The sequence below is a fragment of the Salvelinus sp. IW2-2015 genome, linkage group LG27 (assembly GCF_002910315.2).
Source record: "Salvelinus sp. IW2-2015 linkage group LG27, ASM291031v2, whole genome shotgun sequence".
NCBI lineage: Eukaryota > Metazoa > Chordata > Actinopteri > Salmoniformes > Salmonidae > Salvelinus > Salvelinus sp. IW2-2015.
The window spans coordinates 23,951,830-23,970,264 of NC_036867.1; the positions used below are offsets into that span (position 1 = coordinate 23,951,830).

The window sequence follows — 18,435 nt, forward strand, 5'->3', positions numbered from 1 at the left end:
AAAACATGCCCCCCTCCAATAGGTACCCTAGCCAAGTATTCCACTATGTGTCAAACAGCTAAGAGGCTAGGGGAGACTCCTATAAATGGGCAGGAGTGTCATCGCTCCGCTCTGCACGAAACAACCTGTCTCTGCCTCTATGCCCATAGACAAGTTGGTAGGCTTCTTTTAATCGCATTTGCCATGTTGTCATTGGAAATATGAAATAGTTCTGAACTTATATGCCTGGGAAAAAAAGGTAAAAATTTTTTTTACTGTGTTTATATCATATTGTACAACAGCTGTGAAAACTAAACACTGTAAAACTATGAAAACATTTTGTCAGTTATTTCCTGATAGTTGCTGGTTGAAAAAACAATCTACAAAAATCTAGACAGGACCTTCTAATCAGCAGGTTTGATTTGTGCGGGTGTTTGGTTCTCCGTAGTGACATCTCATCATCTGCGGTAAATTGGTTATATGACCAAATAGAGAGTTCCTTTCTGCCAATAAACAGCTAGTTTTCCCCTCCCCACTCAGACCACTCTGAAAGTTCTAGCAAAATTATTCGCTTGAGAAATAGTGTTGTTTTGCGTTAAAAAAAGTTTTGCGCATTTAAAATGGAATCAAATCTTTATTACAGAACTGTTATTGATATAAACTTCTGTCCATTGGCCTTTTAAATAAAATATCAAATTAAAAGCTACAATAGCTAGCTCTCTGTCCCTCCACCTCTACCTCTACCTCCTCCATTATAAACTATTTTACCTCTCTACCCCTCCTCTCCATTTCAAATGTACCTTTCCATCTGTCCTCTTTCTCCCTCTGTCGAGTGCAGGAAAGGCCAGGGCCGTCCAGACTGGGCTAGTTTGGAAGGTTGACGCAACACAACGAGACCACCCTGTTCAAGGAGAAGTTCCTGGACTGGACAGACTCCAAGAAGAAAGGTACCATCAAGAACGGCCATGAGCACCTCAACGAAAACAACAAGGTACAGCTCCAAATAGTTTTTAAACACATTTTATTTCGTTCACCTCCTTATAAACCTTTGTTGTAGCTTCTCAAGCATTCTTATTAGAAGTAAGCTAATACTGGCCAAATCATACAAAATTAGACAAGACAACAAAACCTAATTCTGTTCCAACAACCCATCGCACATTTCCACATCTCCTCCCTCACAACAACCATCACACGCATCTTAACCTCCCTACTCACCCTTCTCTTTCTAAAACCTTTTTGTTGCTTTCCCTCCCCCCAGGAGGCAGCAGAGCCCGGAACAGAACATGATGCGGCCTATGATGCCTCCCTGATGCTGCCGCTGCTCCAGACCCCGGTTCGTACGTGTTGGATGGAGTGGACCTGGGCCGGGGCTATGGCCGGTGGCGGGGGATGACCGCAGCACTTTGAGATCAGCACCACCGCCGTGGACATCTGGCACATACTAGAGTTTGACTACAGGTGGGTGTGTATGGCTGTGTAGCAAATGGCACCATATTCCCTACATAATGCGCTACATGAGTTCTGAGCAGGGCCATGAGGCACTGTATAAGGAATAGGGTGCCATTTGGGATGCGTACTATGTGTGTGACGCTGTGCGGTTGGGTTAAAGGACAATTGACAAAGTATATCTCATATCCTACAGCCGGCTGCCCAGGCAGAGCATCGGACAGTTCCATGAGGGAGACACCTATGTGGTGAAATGGAAGTACATGGTGAGCACAGCAGGTTAGTATCGACCCACCGTTGCCCACATCTCTACACCATCACACACCACAAAGTTATCTCTCTTTCTCGTTCTCTCTCGCGCTCTCTTTTTATTTTATTTATTTATTTTGTCTCTCTTTTGCTACTGTCGCTGATGACACACCCTAAACCAGTGCAGGTGTTTGAAATCTGGATTTTACCTTGGTTATTAACGGAAAGACACCCTGTGTTCCTCTCTTAGACTGAGCGCATCTGAACCTTTTGAGTAAGCTTGAACATATCCTCCTGATTTCTACAACTTTTTCTTCTCCATGTAAAAGACATATAAAGATTGCCCCCTGTCACCCTCCCCCTCCTCTCCCTCGCTATGTTAGGGTAATAATTAACCATTACATAACTCATGGATACGGACCGTGCTGTTCAAAAGCCTAGCTCCTGTAGGAATCCATGTTCTATAATTTGTCATGGCAGGGCCAGCCAGTGCAACCAAACAGTAATTCATATCACTACTAGTGGGAAGAGAGTTCGAAAGGGCGCTGGCAAGTGGCTGTGATTAGTTTTAGTGTTAGCAAGTAGTACGGCTAGTTCTCTTCCGCACAGAGAGAGAGAGAGACCATAGGACCTTCAATGTATGGGCTGCTAAAACATGCCAGCCGATTACAGTAATAGAGTATTATCTTTCATCTATCTTACATAGTACACAGATACAGGCACACTGATGTACCATTGTCGTGCATATGATTTCACAGATACACCGAATGTGCACAAACAAGGGTGCTATTCAAAAAGAGAAATTAATAATAATAAAAATATATATTACAGTTCCAGTCAAAAGTTTGGATACACCTACTCATTCAAGGGGTTTTCTTTATTTTACTATTTTCTACATTGTAGAATAATAGTGAAGACAATTAAAAACTATGAAATAACACATATGGAATCATGTAGTAACCAAAAAAACTGTTAAACAATCTAAAAATATTTTAGGTTCTTCAAGGTAGCCACCCTTTTCCTTGATGACAGCGTGGCACAGTCTTGGCATTCTCTCAACCAGCTTCACCTGGAATGCTTCTCCTCATCTCCAAACCGTCTCAATTGGGTTGAGGTCGGGTGATTGTGGAGGCCAGGTCATCTGATGCAGCACTCCCATCACTCTCCTTCTTAGTCAAATAGCCCTTACACAGCTGGAGGTGTGTTATGTCATTATCCTGTTGAAAACAAATGATAGTCCACTAAGCGCAAAACAAATGGGATGGCGTATCGCTGCAGAATGCTGTGTAGCCTTATCTGGTTAAGTGTGACTTGAATTCTAAATAAATCACAGACAGTGTCACAGCATAGCACCATCACACCTCCTCTTCCATGCTTCACGGTGGGAACCACCCATGCGGACATCATCTGTTCACCTACTCTGCCTCTCACAAAGACACAGCAGTTGGAACCAAAATCTCAAATTTGGACTCATCAGACCAAAGGACAGATTTCCAACAGTCTAATGCCATTGCTCGTGTTTCTTAGCCCAAGCAAATCTCTTCTTCCTATTGGTGTCCTTTAGTAGTGGTTTTATTGCAGCAATTTGACCATGAAGGCCTGATTCACGCAGTTCCACTGACAGTTGATGTCTGTTACTTGAACTCTGTGAAGCATTTATTGGCTGCAATTTCTGAGGCTGGTAACTCTAATGAACCATCCTCTGCAGCAGAGGTAACTCTGGGTCTTCCTTCCTGTGCAGTCACCTGAGAAATTTTTGCAAATGTATAAAAAATATAAAATGGAAATATAACTTTACATAAGTATTCTGACCCTTTACTCAGTACTTTGTTGAAAGCAGTGATTACAGCCTAGATTTTTCTTGCTTATGTTTCACAGTAGGAATGGTGCCAGGTTTCCTCCAGACGTGACGCTTGGCATTCAGGCCGAAGTGTTCAATCTTGTTTTCATCTGACCAGAGAATCTTGTTTCTCATGGTCTGAGTCCATTAAGTGCTTTTGGCAAACTCCAAGTGGGCTGTCATGTGCCTTTTACTGAGGAGTGGCTTCCGTCTGGCCACTCTACCATAAAGGCCTGATGGCCTTCCAGAAGGACAACCATCTCCACAGAGGAAGTCTTAGAGAGCTCTGTTAAGTGACCATCGGGTTCTTGGTCACCTCCCTGACCAAGGCCTCTTTCCATTGTTCAGTTTGGCCAGCTCTAGGAAGAGTCTGTTGGTTCTTAACTTCTTCCATTTAAGAATGATGGAGGCAACTGTTCATGGGAATCTTCAATGCTGCATTACGTTTTTTGGTACCCTTCCCCAGATCTGTGCCTCGACACAATCCTGTCTTGGAGCTCTATGGACAATTCCTTCGACCTCATGGTTTGGTTTTTGCTCTGACATGCACTGTCAACTGTGGACATATAGACAGGTGTGCCTTTCCAAATCATGTCCAATCAATTGACTTTACCACAGGTGGACTACAATCAAGTTGTAGAAAATATCAAGGATGGTCAATGGAAACAGGATGCACCTGAGCTCAATTTCGAGTCTCAAACAGTGTGTCACAACTATTTATAGTTGCTCATTCGAGTTGTTTGTGAGTCCATGTCTCTGTCTGTTGATCCTAGTTGGGAAGAGGCAGAATCCGGACGCGGTGAGGAGCGCAGGAGCTGGGAAGGAGAAGTGTTCCTATTTCTTCTGGCAGGGCCGGAATTCTACCGTCAGTGAGAAGGGAACGTCAGCGCTAATGACTGTTGAACTGGACGAGGAGAGAGGAGCACAGGTAGTGTGTGTGTGTGTGTGTGTGGCATTTCATGCGCGCGCCAGGGGAAAATGACTGCCCCTCTCATTGAAGTTAAAGGCTGTACTGCAGGCATTGTTAGCAGAAAACAGGATCCCCATTTATAGTTAATGTAAAATGTCAATATTTTCTTTAAGACAATCATGGTACCAATAATTGCTTCTATTACCCCAGATGTATGTCATTGAACCGATTTATAAAAAACATTTAAAAATGCATTCAGAATAAGTTAAAGGATAATTTAGTTACTAATTGCAGCCTGCAGTACCCCGGTCGGCCTTCAACTTGAATTACTCAATAAGAAGGGGCGGCACTGATTTAGCCTACAATGTCACTTCCTGGAGTAGCTCAAACTTTTCATGTTATGTCTCCATGAGACGCACGCCATCTTAACAACCATTTGCCTTCAATGCGCTGTTGAGTCTTCACATAGGAATGAATGGTGTCATGTCATCGATGGCTTTGTCCATTCATATATCAGTCATCGGTGTGTGTGCGTGCGTGTGCCTCCTTGTCCGTGTGTGTATGTAACCACTCTCTCCTCTGCTCTTACAGGTCCAGGTGCAGCAGGGGAAGGAGCCTCCATGTTTCCTTCAGTGTTTCAACGGAGGGATGGTGGTCCATGCAGGGAAGAGAGAAGAGGAGGAGGAGAACTCACAGAGTAAGTTACCATCCACACCTTTCCCTCTCATTATTACTATCCTCTTTTCTCCTGCGATCAGCCCACTGTATTTTCTTTTCTTTCTGTGAGTGTGTGTCAGAGAGAGATGGATGATACGCTTGCCTTATCTTTCCGCTCTTGTCTATTAGATATGACATGTTTGAAACTGCATAGGGGTGTAGAACTCCAATGGAAACCCATAAAAAAATATATTTTTCTCCACAGGTGTGATTTATGTATGGTCTTTCACCTGTCATCGGTGGGGGTGTCTGTACGTTGTGTGTTTGTTATATTTGTACGTAACTGCATAGTAACTGCATATGTACGTAACTGCATAGTATTAACTGTAGTAACAATGTTTCGTTACATAGAAACTGCTATGTAATTACATTGTTATATAGGTTATTACAATCCCAGGGCTTCATTCTTTGACCTCTAACTCCTCTCTCCCAATCAGATGACTGGCGTTGTACTGTGTGCGGGGGGAGGTCCGGTGGAGGGCCACCTGCTGGAGGTAGCATGCCACTGCAGCAGTCTGCGCTCCCGGACCTCTATGGTGCTTCTCAGCGTCTCTAAAGCAACCATGTACGTGTGGCACGGCTGCAAGGCCCAGCACCACACCCGCGACGTGGGGCGCACTGCGCCGACAAGATCAAAGAACAGTGAGTACCAACATTCACAACACTTTACAACGATTTCTTTCCTAGTATTCTTACATGGCAGGCAGAAGATGGCACATTCATTCTCCCTGACGTGTTATTGTCCAGTTGGGGTTGGGGTAATGGCCTACCGTGCCACTGTGAGAGGACGAAGGCTCATCATGAAGACTGATGTTGAGCACTCTCTGATATGACTTGTTTGAAGTCTAAATAATGTTAATGTCTCCAATCAATTGAATAAATTGATCTCATTAGTATAACTGTGTTCAATAAGCCTGGGTCAGGCATAAGTCTTTTAACAGTGTGGCGCATGCATGCCATGAGTGTGTGAGCCATACAGTACCTGGGTATGAGTTAGTTGAACGCTCCAAGGTCAACGGGATTTATGTCACAGTTGGTGTAGTTGATGGTTCCGTTCCACAGGTGTTTAGCCAGTTGTTTTTATGCAGGTGTCCGTTGGAGGCGGGCTCCACAGCAGCAGTAAGGTGACCATCCATGAGTGTGACGAGGGGGCGGAGCCTACGGGATTCTGGAAGCTCTGGGAGAGAGATAGGAAGGCCTACGACTGCATGCTCAAGGTTCGAGTCCTTTTCTTTAATTAAGGGTCTATTTCTGGTAGTCCATGATCCTCCTGGTTGGTTGATGTGATGACCTTCAACCTTTGATCCACAGATCCAGGGAAGTTCAACTTCACCCCTCGTTTCTACCAGCTGAGCAGTACGTCTGGAGAGTTTATTGCAATGGAGTTCTTCTACCCAGCCAGATAAACGGAGGAGGTCAACTCACTGCCCTTCCTACAGGAGGACCTCTACACTGCCTCTCAACCAGGTACTGTACAGGATATACACACACACACACACACACACATACAACCTAGGCTTGGGCGATACCCTGGTGTATGGTATAATGGTATATTTCGAAATACAGATGGTATAATTTTCAATACCATAAATGTTTTTTAGATCTAAGATGTCAACTGTAATTATATCCAGCTCAGTGCTTCAGCTATGCATTTGGTTTGCTAACTTGCTAACCAACCAAGCTTCTTGGTTACAGCAGAGACATTCAATCCCTTCCTGGATCAAGATCCCTGTTGCCTAAATTGTTTTGTGCAACAAAAAAAAGGGATTATTATCCAAGAGGGATTGATTTTCTCTTCTGTAACCTATCTAGCCATTTAGCTAGCAAGTTAGCAAACCAAATGCATCGCTTGAGCCCTGAGCTGGATATAATTTGACACATTCTGGATTTCTGATAGTCTACTTCTAATTACATTTTAAGCAGTTGCTTATACTCAACCCCCCCCCCAAAAAAAGATATATATATATATATATATATATATATGCAAAGTTGTCATCAAGGCAAAGGGTGGCTACTTTGATTAATCTAAAATATATTAAATACTACCCGCAAAACACCAGTCTCAACGTCAACAGTGAAGAGGCAGCTCCGGGATGCTGGCCTTCTAGGCAGATTTGCAAGCAATAGAAAACAGCATATCTCAGACTGGCAATAAAAAGAAAAGATTAAGATGGGCAAAAGAACACAGACACTGGACTGCGGAACTCTGCCTAGAAGGCCAGCATCCCGGAGTCGCCTCTTGACTGTTGACGTTGAGACTGATGCTTTGCGGGTACTATTTAATGAAGCTGCCAGTTGAGGACTTGAGGCATCGGTTTCTCAAATTAGACACTAATGTACTTGTCCTCTTGCTCAGTTGTGCACCGGGGCCTCCCACTCTTTCTATTCTAGTTAGAGCCAGTTTGCGCTGTTCTGTGAAGGGAGTAGTACACAGCGTTGAACGAGATCTTTATTTTCTTGGCAAATTCTCGCATGGAATAGCTAATTTCTCAGAATTAGAATAGACTGATGAATTTCAGAAGAAAGTCCTTTGTTTCTGGCCATTTTGAGGCTATCGAATCCAAAAAATGCTTGCACTGCAGATACTCAACTAGTCTCAAGAAGGCCAGTTTTATTTGCTTCTTTAATCAGGACAACCATTTTCAGCTGTGCGAACATAATTGCAAAAGGGTTTTCTAATGATCAATTAGCCTTTTAAATTATAAACTTGGATTAGCTACACAATGTGCCATTGGAACACAGGAATGATGGTTGCTGATAATGGGCCTCTATACGCCTATGTAGATATTCCATAAAAATCTGCCGTTTCCAGCTACAGTAGTCAGTTACAACATTAAGAATGTCTAAACTGTATTTCTGATCAATTTGATGTTATTTAATGGAGTTGTTTGTGTGTGTGTGTGTGTGTGTGTGTGTGTGTGTGTGTGTGTGTGTATACTTTAACTGTGCATACATACATCCGTACATACACATATATATATATATATTTTGAACGATAGTGTGCTATATATATATATATATATATATATATATATATATATATATATATATATACACACACACACTACCGTTCAAAATATATATATATATGTGTGTGTATGTACAGATGTATGTATGCACAGTTAAAGTCAGAAGATTACATACAATATAGGTTGGAGTCATTAAATCTTGTTTTCAACCTCTCCACAAATTTCTTGTTAACAAACTATAGTTTTGGCAAGTCGTTGGGACATCTACTTTGTGTGCATGCAAAAGTAATTTTTCCAACAATTGTTTACAGACAGATTATTTCACTTATAATTTACTGTATCACAATTCCAGTGGGTCAGAAGTTTACATACACTAAGTTGACTGTGCCTTTAAACAGCTTGGAAAATTCAGAAAATGGTGTCATGGCTTTAAGCTTCTGATAGGCTAATTGACATAATTTGAATCAATTGGTGGTGTACCTGTGGATGTATTTCAAGGTCCTATCAAACTCAGTGCCTCTTTGCTTGACATCATGGGAAAATCAAAGAGAATCAGCCAAGACCTTCAGAAAAATAAGTGCTACTGCGAGCTGAGACTCCAATCTATGCTACTGGGTTCCCAATAGAGCTATGTAGACAAAGCTCTCTCAGAACTTTCTCCGGATATCTAGCGCCTGAGGTTAGCCGGTGTAGATCACCTCGGGTTGTACTCGACAGACTGTCCTCTATGTGTGCTCACTGGCAAGTATAAGGCCCACTTCCAGATTGGAGCGCTCATCATAGCCTATGTCTGAATAAGCGGCGTGCCAGGAAGGAGACGCAATCGCGCCGGGCTTATCTAGCCTAGACAAGTCCATCGTGTCTTACACTCCCCTCTCTGTTGTGTGAGATGAGCCATGTGTGAATGTTATTTCTCTCTTCGCCCATTTATAATCCCCAGAACCGCACAACACATTGTGTGCTTAATGTGTGACATGGAGATCCTTTTGTTGATATAAGTGTCGTTGCATGGGTGTAGTGGTGCCAACAACCCTTCGAACGAGCGCGAGACTTCCCTTCCAAAAATTGTTGATATAGTCCAGACTACCTCATTGTCCAATAATCATGAGTCGTAAAATGCTATTTTTTGACGAGAATCTCAACAAAGCCTAATGAGTTGTAAGAACTTTGCCTTTAGTTCCTGGTTTAGTTTGGTTAGTCAGGTTAGCCGCTGCAGGCAATGAATGGTAGGAGTCAGCTAAGCTTACCCGCCGCTACTAGCATATGATACCCCATAAAAAAGCCAGGATAGGTTTTGCAAACTTTGCACATGGGGACAAAGATCGTACTTTTTTGGAGAAATGGTCCTTTTAACTTGTTCGGTGTAATTTTAGAAGACCAAATTATGACATTTAAGCTCAGTAACTTAACTTGTTTTTGTTCGCTCCCTCTACTAACTATCGATCCTCCATTTGCTTCTCTTACTCGGTTTCTGGTGCTGCGTACATGATAAAATAAAGTGTTGTCTGGCCTTCGGAACAAGCCCTAGACGCAAACACCATCCCCAACCAAATATAATATAGGAAAGCTGTGACCCGCGCGCCGGTCGCCCAAGCAAACCTATGGCATATTGAATTATTATGTGGTGCATGATAATATCTTGCCTCCATGACAAGGGAGGCATGGTGTGTGCATGACAACTCCACCCCCAAAACAAACATCGCCCTTCATGCGAGGAAGAACACCAATTACCGTCGGCATACTCACATTTTGCACCGCACCACATCCTCTCCTCCCCAGATCAGGCCACCATAGAGTAATTAATTAAGTGCGTGTCGAGATGAATTCTCTGCAAAAAGAAGCTCTCGTGGGTGTGCACTCTCCCCCCATGGACAATGACCCCAACCATGCTAAATCATTTAGAGATCTTAACGTAAAGTGTTTCGGGTCAAATTTAATTTCCGTGACATAAGAGAGAAAAGTCTGAACCCAAAACCCTATAACTACAGGTGTATTTTGGAGTTGTGTTGTCATCGCGATACCAAAAGCCCTATGATATTTAGTAATATAATTTATTGGTAGACGTCGCCATAATATAAAAGATGACAACACATCTAGATGAGTGCGCCTGAAGCAATAGTGAATGTGTGTCCCCTCACCAAATCACCCGCGTATCTGTATTATCTCTCAAATTACCTTCCGCTCTGCAGCTCATAGGGTAACAAGTGTTAGGTTGTTCTGCGGTCTCACATGATATCACGCTCCGCCAGCATTTCTCCTAATTTATAGTTTGTGGCCTCGACACCGTAGTTGGAAAGGTCTCCACGATTCCAACCGTGTCATGGTGGAAACCAGGTGTGGCATATCTCAACCAAGTTTCATAGAGAAGACTAAATTAGCTACAAGCAAATACTAATATTCGCAGTGTAATGTTTTACACAAGGATGCTATACTCGATTAGCCTGCTCGTGGGAATGTGGGAAGACAATAAAAGAGTGCCAGTAAATGCTAGATTTTGTGTATACAAGACGAGAACAAATAAATTCTCAAATGTCACAGCGGTTTTTCTTCTCATAACCCACCGCTCTTCAAGTGGATCAGGAAGGTGTGTAGCGCTTATTTTCAACTAACTAGGCATTTGCGAGTCTATTAGGAATGGCCCACCAGAAGCTGTTGCCATGTGTGAGATATTCCCTATTGTTTCTATTTTCTCTTAGCTCTATAAGACCGTGCTTGGTTCTCAACGATAGTCTTGGTGTTGAGAGCACTTTCCTCTACGGTGAGGTATTACCGCCACTAACACAAAATCCGCGAGTGTGACCATCATCTATAATTTTGACCCGCCCCATTGCCATGACACTGCAGCAGAGCTGGTTTTGTAACTACGCCAGCCCCTGTAGAAGGACTGACCGTCACCAGCGTCTTCTTTCATGCTTTCTTATCGAGCCTTGTCGTGATCCCCGCTTCTGAGACGAATCCACTTGCCTCGCTAGACGACCGCAGATGTTATATACCAGTGACATTCTTGTGTCGAGCGATTTTGTTTAATCCATAATACAGCGGCCCATAAGTTGATTCGACAATTAGACCATGTTCAGAAACGATCCCTCATAGCGGACTTAGATCTCATGCTGCACTTACTCGAGCCTCGTCTTTGCCAGTCACACTCAATCGTGTATGTGAGCTATGGTTATACGCTGACTTTGCGAGCTGGTCTCATTGGTCCATTTGGGGCAATTACCCATTGTATGCAGACCCCGAACTGTGCTTCTAGTTTAGGAACTTGCCCAATAGAATGCTTATCTTACGCTAATTGATGTTCCTTTGACCGAATGTGGTATTGCCCTTCGGAAATAACGTAGTCGAACTCGTTTACGTAATTTATATCTCGTACCACGTCTCATTCTCAACGGATGAATTCAGTCTTTTTTGTGGTGAAGTATATGGCGTCCTTTCCCAGTTCGGCCTCCTGCGCGAGCAGGGCAGGACTATAGTCTGCATCGCTCAACACAATTTGTGCGCTAGCACAGACCGTTTGCCTTCTAACCCTGCGTTTGGGGATGGGTGTGCTGGGGTTCTTCGCTATTGGCAGAGGTCTTGCGAGGACCAGGCATTTATTGCTTTATCCCGTGAGAAAAACACACTCTCGAAAACCGTACTCTATGGGTCAATTTGTACTGAGTGGTCTCCAAAGTATTTTTTTGTTTCTCATCTCCATAGAGCGCGCGAGAACTTTTTTGCACAAAAAAGTTACGAATCCCCTTTTGTCCATGTGACTGCGCCCAAAGGATTGAAACCCGTAAAAGTACTCCATCCGACGATGAGGTGCCTTGATGGTTTCCTTATTACATTCTTCCGGCTCGCCATCACCTCATGTGGTGTTTCTCAGCTGATGGAGGATCCCAGTAGTGGCCTCACCTTTCCCCTGGTTGCCCCACTTGTGCGCCCAAGGTCGGGTGCGGCACCCTTTTTCCTTGGTCAAGCTTGGAACAAGTGTCCCTAGTTCTTCCATGGCTGCTATACTCAGCCTTGAACTTATGTTCCACACAATAAAATTGAAGGCATGTTTGGCGTTATGCTCTCGCGATCAACGTGTTTTTACCTTAGCATTTAGCGACAGCGTGTTCCAGTAAATACCACACCAGATAATCACGCAATCTTGGCTACGAGGGCCATTATAAACGCCGGACTGGGACAACGTTCCAAGACCATAATCAGTACTAAGTCCTGATCCTGACCCCCTCTGAGTGTGAAAAGGTATGCCATTTGTGTCCACACATCCGCCATGAGGCAAAATGGTCTACACCAGATCTTACTGTGAATCTGGTTTTGCTCTGATCCTGACGCCCCGGTATTCTGGATAATTGCACATTTCACACCAAAATATGTTCATCTCTAGGAGACAGAATGCGTCTCCTTCCTACGGTATGATGGCTGAGCGGTCCCATGGTGCTTACTTGCATTACTATTGTGTTGTACAGATGAACGTGGTACCTTCAGCGTTGGAAATTGCTTCCAAGCATGAACCAGACTAGTGGAGGTCTACAAATATATTTCTGAGGGTCTTGGCTGATTTCCTTTGATATTTTCCCATATGTCAAGCGAAGAGAGGCACTGATGTTTGAATTGGGTCTTGACAACTACACCTCCACAGGTACACCCACCATTGATTCAAATTATGATGTCCAATTAGCCTATCAGAACTTCTAAAGGGCCATTGACAACCATTTTCTGGAATTCCAAAGCTGTTTAAACCAGGCACAGTCAACTTACGGTGTATTGTAAATCTGACCCACTGGAATTGTGATACAGTAAATCTATACGCAGTGAAAAATAAGCTGTTCTTGTAACCAATTTGGTTGAAAACATTACTTTTGTCATGCACAAAGGTAGATGTTCCACAACCGACTTGCCAAAAGACTATAGTTTTGTTAACAAGAAATTTGTGGAGGTGAAAACAAGATTTAATGACTTCACAACCATATGTATGTAAATCTTCTGACTTTTAAACTGTGCATCATCATACATCTGTAACAATACACACACATATATAATATATGATTTTGAAACGGTAGTGTGTGTGTGTGTATAATTATTATTATTATATATATATATATATATATATATATATATATATACACACTATCGTTCAAAATATATATATATATATGTGTATGTACGGATGTATGTATGCACAGTTAAAGTATACACACACACACACACACACACACACACACACACAACTCCATTAAATAACATCAAATTGATCAGAAATACAGTTTAGACATTCTTAATGTTGTAACTGACTACTGTAGCTGGAAACGGCAGATTTTTTATGGAATATCTACATAGGCGTATAGAGGCCCATTATCAGCAACCATCATTCCTGTGTTCCAATGGCACATTGTGTTAGCTAATCCAAGTTTATAATTTAAAAGGCTAATTGATCATTAGAAAACCCTTTTGCAATTATGTTCGCACAGCTGAAAATGGTTGTCCTGATTAAAGAAGCAAATAAAACTGGCCTTCTTGAGACTAGTTGAGTATCTGCAGTGCAAGCATTTTTGGATTCGATTACAGCCTCAAAATGGCCAGAAACAAAGGACTTTCTTCTGAAATTCATCAGTCTATTCTAATTCTGAGAAATTACGGCTATTCCATGCGAGAATTTGCCAAGAAAATAAAGATCTCGTTCAACGCTGTGTACTACTCCCTTCACAGAACAGCGCAAACTGGCTCTAACTAGAATAGAAAGAGTGGGAGGCCCCGGTGCACAACTGAGCAAGAGGACAAGTACATTAGTGTCTAATTTGAGAAACCGATGCCTCACAAGTCCTCAACTGGCAGCTTCATTAAATAGTACCCGCAAAGCATCAGTCTCAACGTCAACAGTCAAGAGGCGACTCCGGGATGCTGGCCTTCTAGGCAGAGTTCCGCAGTCCAGTGTCTGTGTTCTTTTGCCCATCTTAATCTTTTCTTTTTATTGGCCAGTCTGAGATATGGCTTTTTCTTTGCAAATCTGCCTAGAAGGCCAGCATCCCGGAGCTGCCTCTTCACTGTTGACGTTGAGACTGGTGTTTTGCGGGTAGTATTTAATATATTTTAGATTAATCAAAGTAGCCACCCTTTGCCTTGATGACAACTTTGCATATATATATATATATATATATATATATATATATTCTTTTTTTTGGGGGGGGGGGGTTGAGTATAAGCAACTGCTTAAAATGTAATTAGAAGTATGACTATCAGAAATCCAAGATGTGTCAAATTATATCCAGCTCAGGGCTCAAGCGATGCATTTGGTTTGCTAACTTGCTAGCTAAATGGCTAGATTAGGTTACAGAAGAGAAAATCAATCCCTCTTGGATAATAATCCCTTTTTTTTTGTTGCACAAAACAATTTAGGCAACAGGGATCTTGATCCAGGAAGGGATTGAATGTCTCTGCTGTAACCAAGAAGCTTGGTTGGTTAGCAAGTTAGCAAACCAAATGCATAGCTGAAGCACTGAGCTGGATATAATTACAGTTGACATCTTAGATCTAAAAAACATTTATGGTATTGAAAATTATACCATCTGTATTTCGAAATATACCATTATACCATACACCAGGGTATCGCCCAAGCCTAGGTTGTATGTGTGTGTGTGTGTGTGTGTGTATATCCTGTACAGTACCTGGTTGAGAGGCAGTGTAGAGGTCCTCCTGTAGGAAGGGCAGTGAGTTGACCTCCTCCGTTATTCTGGCTGGGTAGAAGAACTCCATTGCAATAAACTCTCCAGACGTACTGCTCAGCTGGTAGAGACGAGGGGTGAAGTTGAACTTCCCTGGATCTGTGGATCAAAGGTTGAAGGTCATCACATCAACCAACCAGGAGGATCATGGACTACCAGAAATAGACCCTTAATTAAAGAAAAGGACTCGAACCTTGGAGCATGCAGTCGTAGGCCTTCCTATCTCTCCTTCCCAGAGCTTCCCAGAATCCCGTAGGCTCCGCCCCCTCGTCACACTCATGGATGGTCACCTTACTGCTGCTGTGGAGCCCCGCCTCCAACGGACACCTGCATAAAAACAACTGGCTAAACACCTGTGGAACGGAACCATCAACTACACCAACTGTGACATAAATCCCGTTGACCTTGGAGCGTTCAACTAACTCATACCCAGGTACTGTATGGCTCACACACTCATGGCATGCATGCGCGCACACTGTTAAAAGACTTATGCCTGACCCAGGCTTATTGAACACAGTTATACTAATGAGATCAATTTATTCAATTGGATTGGAGACATTAACATTATTTAGACTTCAAACAAGTCATATCAGAGAGTGCTCAACATCAGTCTTCATGATGAGCCCTTCGTCCTCTCACAGTGGCACGGTAGGCCATTACCCCAACCCCAACTGGACAATAACACGTCAGGGAGAATGAATGTGCCATCTTCTGCCTGCCATGTCAGAATACTAGGAAAGAAATCGTTGTAAAGTGTTGTGAATGTTGGTACTCACTGTTCTTTGATCTTGTCGGCGGCAGTGCGCCCCACGTCGCGGGTGTGGTGCTGGGCCTTGCAGCCGTGCCACACGTACATGGTTGCTTTAGAGACGCTGAGAAGCACCATAGAGGTCCGGGAGCGCAGACTGCTGCAGTGGCATGCTACCTCCAGCAGGTGGCCCTCCACCGGGACCTCCCCCCGCACACAGTACAACCGCCAGTCATCTGATTGGGAGAGAGGAGTTAGAGGTCAGAAAGATGAAGCCCTGGGATTGTAATAACCTATATAACAATGTAATTACATAGCAGTTTCTATGTAACGAAACATTGTTACTACAGTTAATACTATGCAGTTACGTACATATGCAGTTACTATGCAGTTACGTACAAATATAACAAACACACAACGTACAGACACCCCCACCGATGACAGGTGAAAGACCATACATAAATCACACCTGTGGAGAAAAATATATTTTTTTATGGGTTTCCATTGGAGTTCTACACCCCTATGCAGTTTCAAACATGTCATATCTAATAGACAAGAGCGGAAAGATAAGGCAAGCGTATCATCCATCTCTCTCTGACACACACTCACAGAAAGAAAGAAAAATACAGTGGGCTGATCGCAGGAGAAAAGAGGATAGTAATAATGAGAGGGAAAGGTGTGGATGGTAACTTACTCTGTGAGTTCTCCTCCTCCTCTTCTCTCTTCCCTGCATGGACCACCATCCCTCCGTTGAAACACTGAAGGAAACATGGAGGCTCCTTCCCCTGCTGCACCTGGACCTGTAAGAGCAGAGGAGAGAGTGGTTACATACACACACGGACAAGGAGGCACACGCACGCACACACACCGATGACTGTATATATGAATGGACAAAGCCATCGATGACATGACACCATTCATTCCTATGTGAAGACTCAACAGCGCATTGAAGGCAAATGGTTGTTAAGATGGCGTGCGTCTCATGGAGACATAACATGAAAAGTTTGAGCTACTCCAGGAAGTGACATTGTAGGCTAAATCAGTGCCGCCCCTTCTTATTGAGTAATTCAAGTTGAAGGCCGACCGGGGTACTGCAGGCTGCAATTAGTAACTAAATTATCCTTATAACTTATTCTGAATGCATTTTTAAATGTTTTTTATAAATCGGTTCAATGACATACATCTGGGGTAATAGAAGCAATTATTGGTACCATGATTGTCTTAAAGAAAATATTGACATTTTTACATTAACTATAAATGGGGATCCTGTTTTCTGCTAACAATGCCTGCAGTACAGCCTTTAACTTCAATGAGAGGGGGCAGTCATTTTCCCCTGGCGCGCGCATGAAATGCACACACACACACACACACACACTACCTGTGCTCCTCTCTCCTCGTCCAGTTCAACAGTCATTAGCGCTGACGTTCCCTTCTCACTGACGGTAGAATTCCGGCCCTGCCAGAAGAAATAGGAACACTTCTCCTTCCCAGCTCCTGCGCTCCTCACCGCGTCCGGATTCTGCCTCTTCCCAACTAGGATCAACAGACAGAGACATGGACTCACAAACAACTCGAATGAGCAACTATAAATAGTTGTGACACACTGTTATGAGACTCGAAATTGAGCTCAGGTGCATCCTGTTTCCATTGACCATCCTTGATATTTTTCTACAACTTGATTGTAGTCCACCTGTGGTAAAGTCAATTGATTGGACATGATTTGGAAAGGCACACACCTGTCTATATGTCCCACAGTTGACAGTGCATGTCAGAGCAAAAACCAAACCATGAGGTCGAAGGAATTGTCCATAGAGCTCCAAGACAGGATTGTGTCGAGGCACAGATCTGGGGAAGGGTACCAAAAAACGTAATGCAGCATTGAAGATTCCCATGAACAGTTGCCTCCATCATTCTTAAATGGAAGAAGTTAAGAACCAACAAGACTCTTCCTAGAGCTGGCCAAACTGAACAATCGGGGGAGAAGGGCCTTGGTCAGGGAGGTGACCAAGAACCCGATGGTCACTCTAACAGAGCTCTAGACTTCCTCTGTGGAGATGGTTGTCCTTCTGGAAGGTTCTCCCATCAGGCCTTTATGGTAGAGTGGCCAGACGGAAGCCACTCCTCAGTAAAAGGCACATGACAGCCCACTTGGAGTTTGCCAAAAGGCACTTAATGGACTCAGACCATGAGAAACAAGATTCTCTGGTCAGATGAAAACAAGATTGAACACTTCGGCCTGAATGCCAAGCGTCACGTCTGGAGGAAACCTGGCACCATTCCTACTGTGAAACATAAGCAAGAAAAATCTAGGCTGTAATCACTGCTTCAACAAAGTACTGAGTAAAGGGTCAGAATACTTATGTAAAAGTTATATTTCCATTTTATATTTTTTATACATTTGCAAAAATTTCTCCAGGTGACTGCCACAGGGAAGGAAGACCCAGAGTTACCTCTGCTGCAGAGGATTGGTTCATTAGAGTTACCAGCCTCAGAAATTGCAGCCCAAATAAATGCTTCACAGAGTTCAAGTAACAGACATCAACTGTTCAGTGGAGACTGCGTGAATCAGGCCTTCATGGTCAAATTGCTGCAATAAAACCACTACTAAAGGACACCAATAGGAAGAAGAGATTTGCTTGGGCTAAGAAACACGAGCAATGGACATTAGACTGTTGGAAATCTGTCCTTTGGTCTGATGAGTCCAAATTTGAGATTTTTGGTTCCAACRGCTGTGTCTTTGTGAGAGGCAGAGTAGGTGAACAGATGATGTCCGCATGGGTGGTTCCCACCGTGAAGCATGGAAGAGGAGGTGTGATGGTGCTATGCTGTGACACTGTCTGTGATTTATTTAGAATTCAAGTCAC

At 43.2% G+C, this 18,435-nt stretch overlaps 1 protein-coding gene and 1 pseudogene across 2 annotated transcripts in view; one reads left to right on the forward strand and one right to left on the reverse strand.

Moving 5' to 3' along the window:
- LOC111953587 (supervillin-like) overlaps positions 1-18,435 on the reverse strand; it is a 161,361-nt gene that overhangs the window by 9,350 nt on the left and 133,576 nt on the right. For both annotated transcript variants that reach the window (XM_023972964.2, XM_070435460.1), the window contains 5 exons: positions 16,950-17,104; positions 16,266-16,371; positions 15,600-15,807; positions 15,017-15,150; positions 14,767-14,922 (listed from right to left, as the gene is read on the reverse strand). In XM_023972964.2, coding sequence (XP_023828732.1) covers positions 14,767-14,922; positions 15,017-15,150; positions 15,600-15,807; positions 16,266-16,371; positions 16,950-17,104 — 759 coding nt within the window. The remainder of the gene's footprint in view (positions 1-14,766; positions 14,923-15,016; positions 15,151-15,599; positions 15,808-16,265; positions 16,372-16,949; positions 17,105-18,435) is intronic.
- Positions 222-10,814, forward strand: LOC139023168 (supervillin-like; annotated as a pseudogene).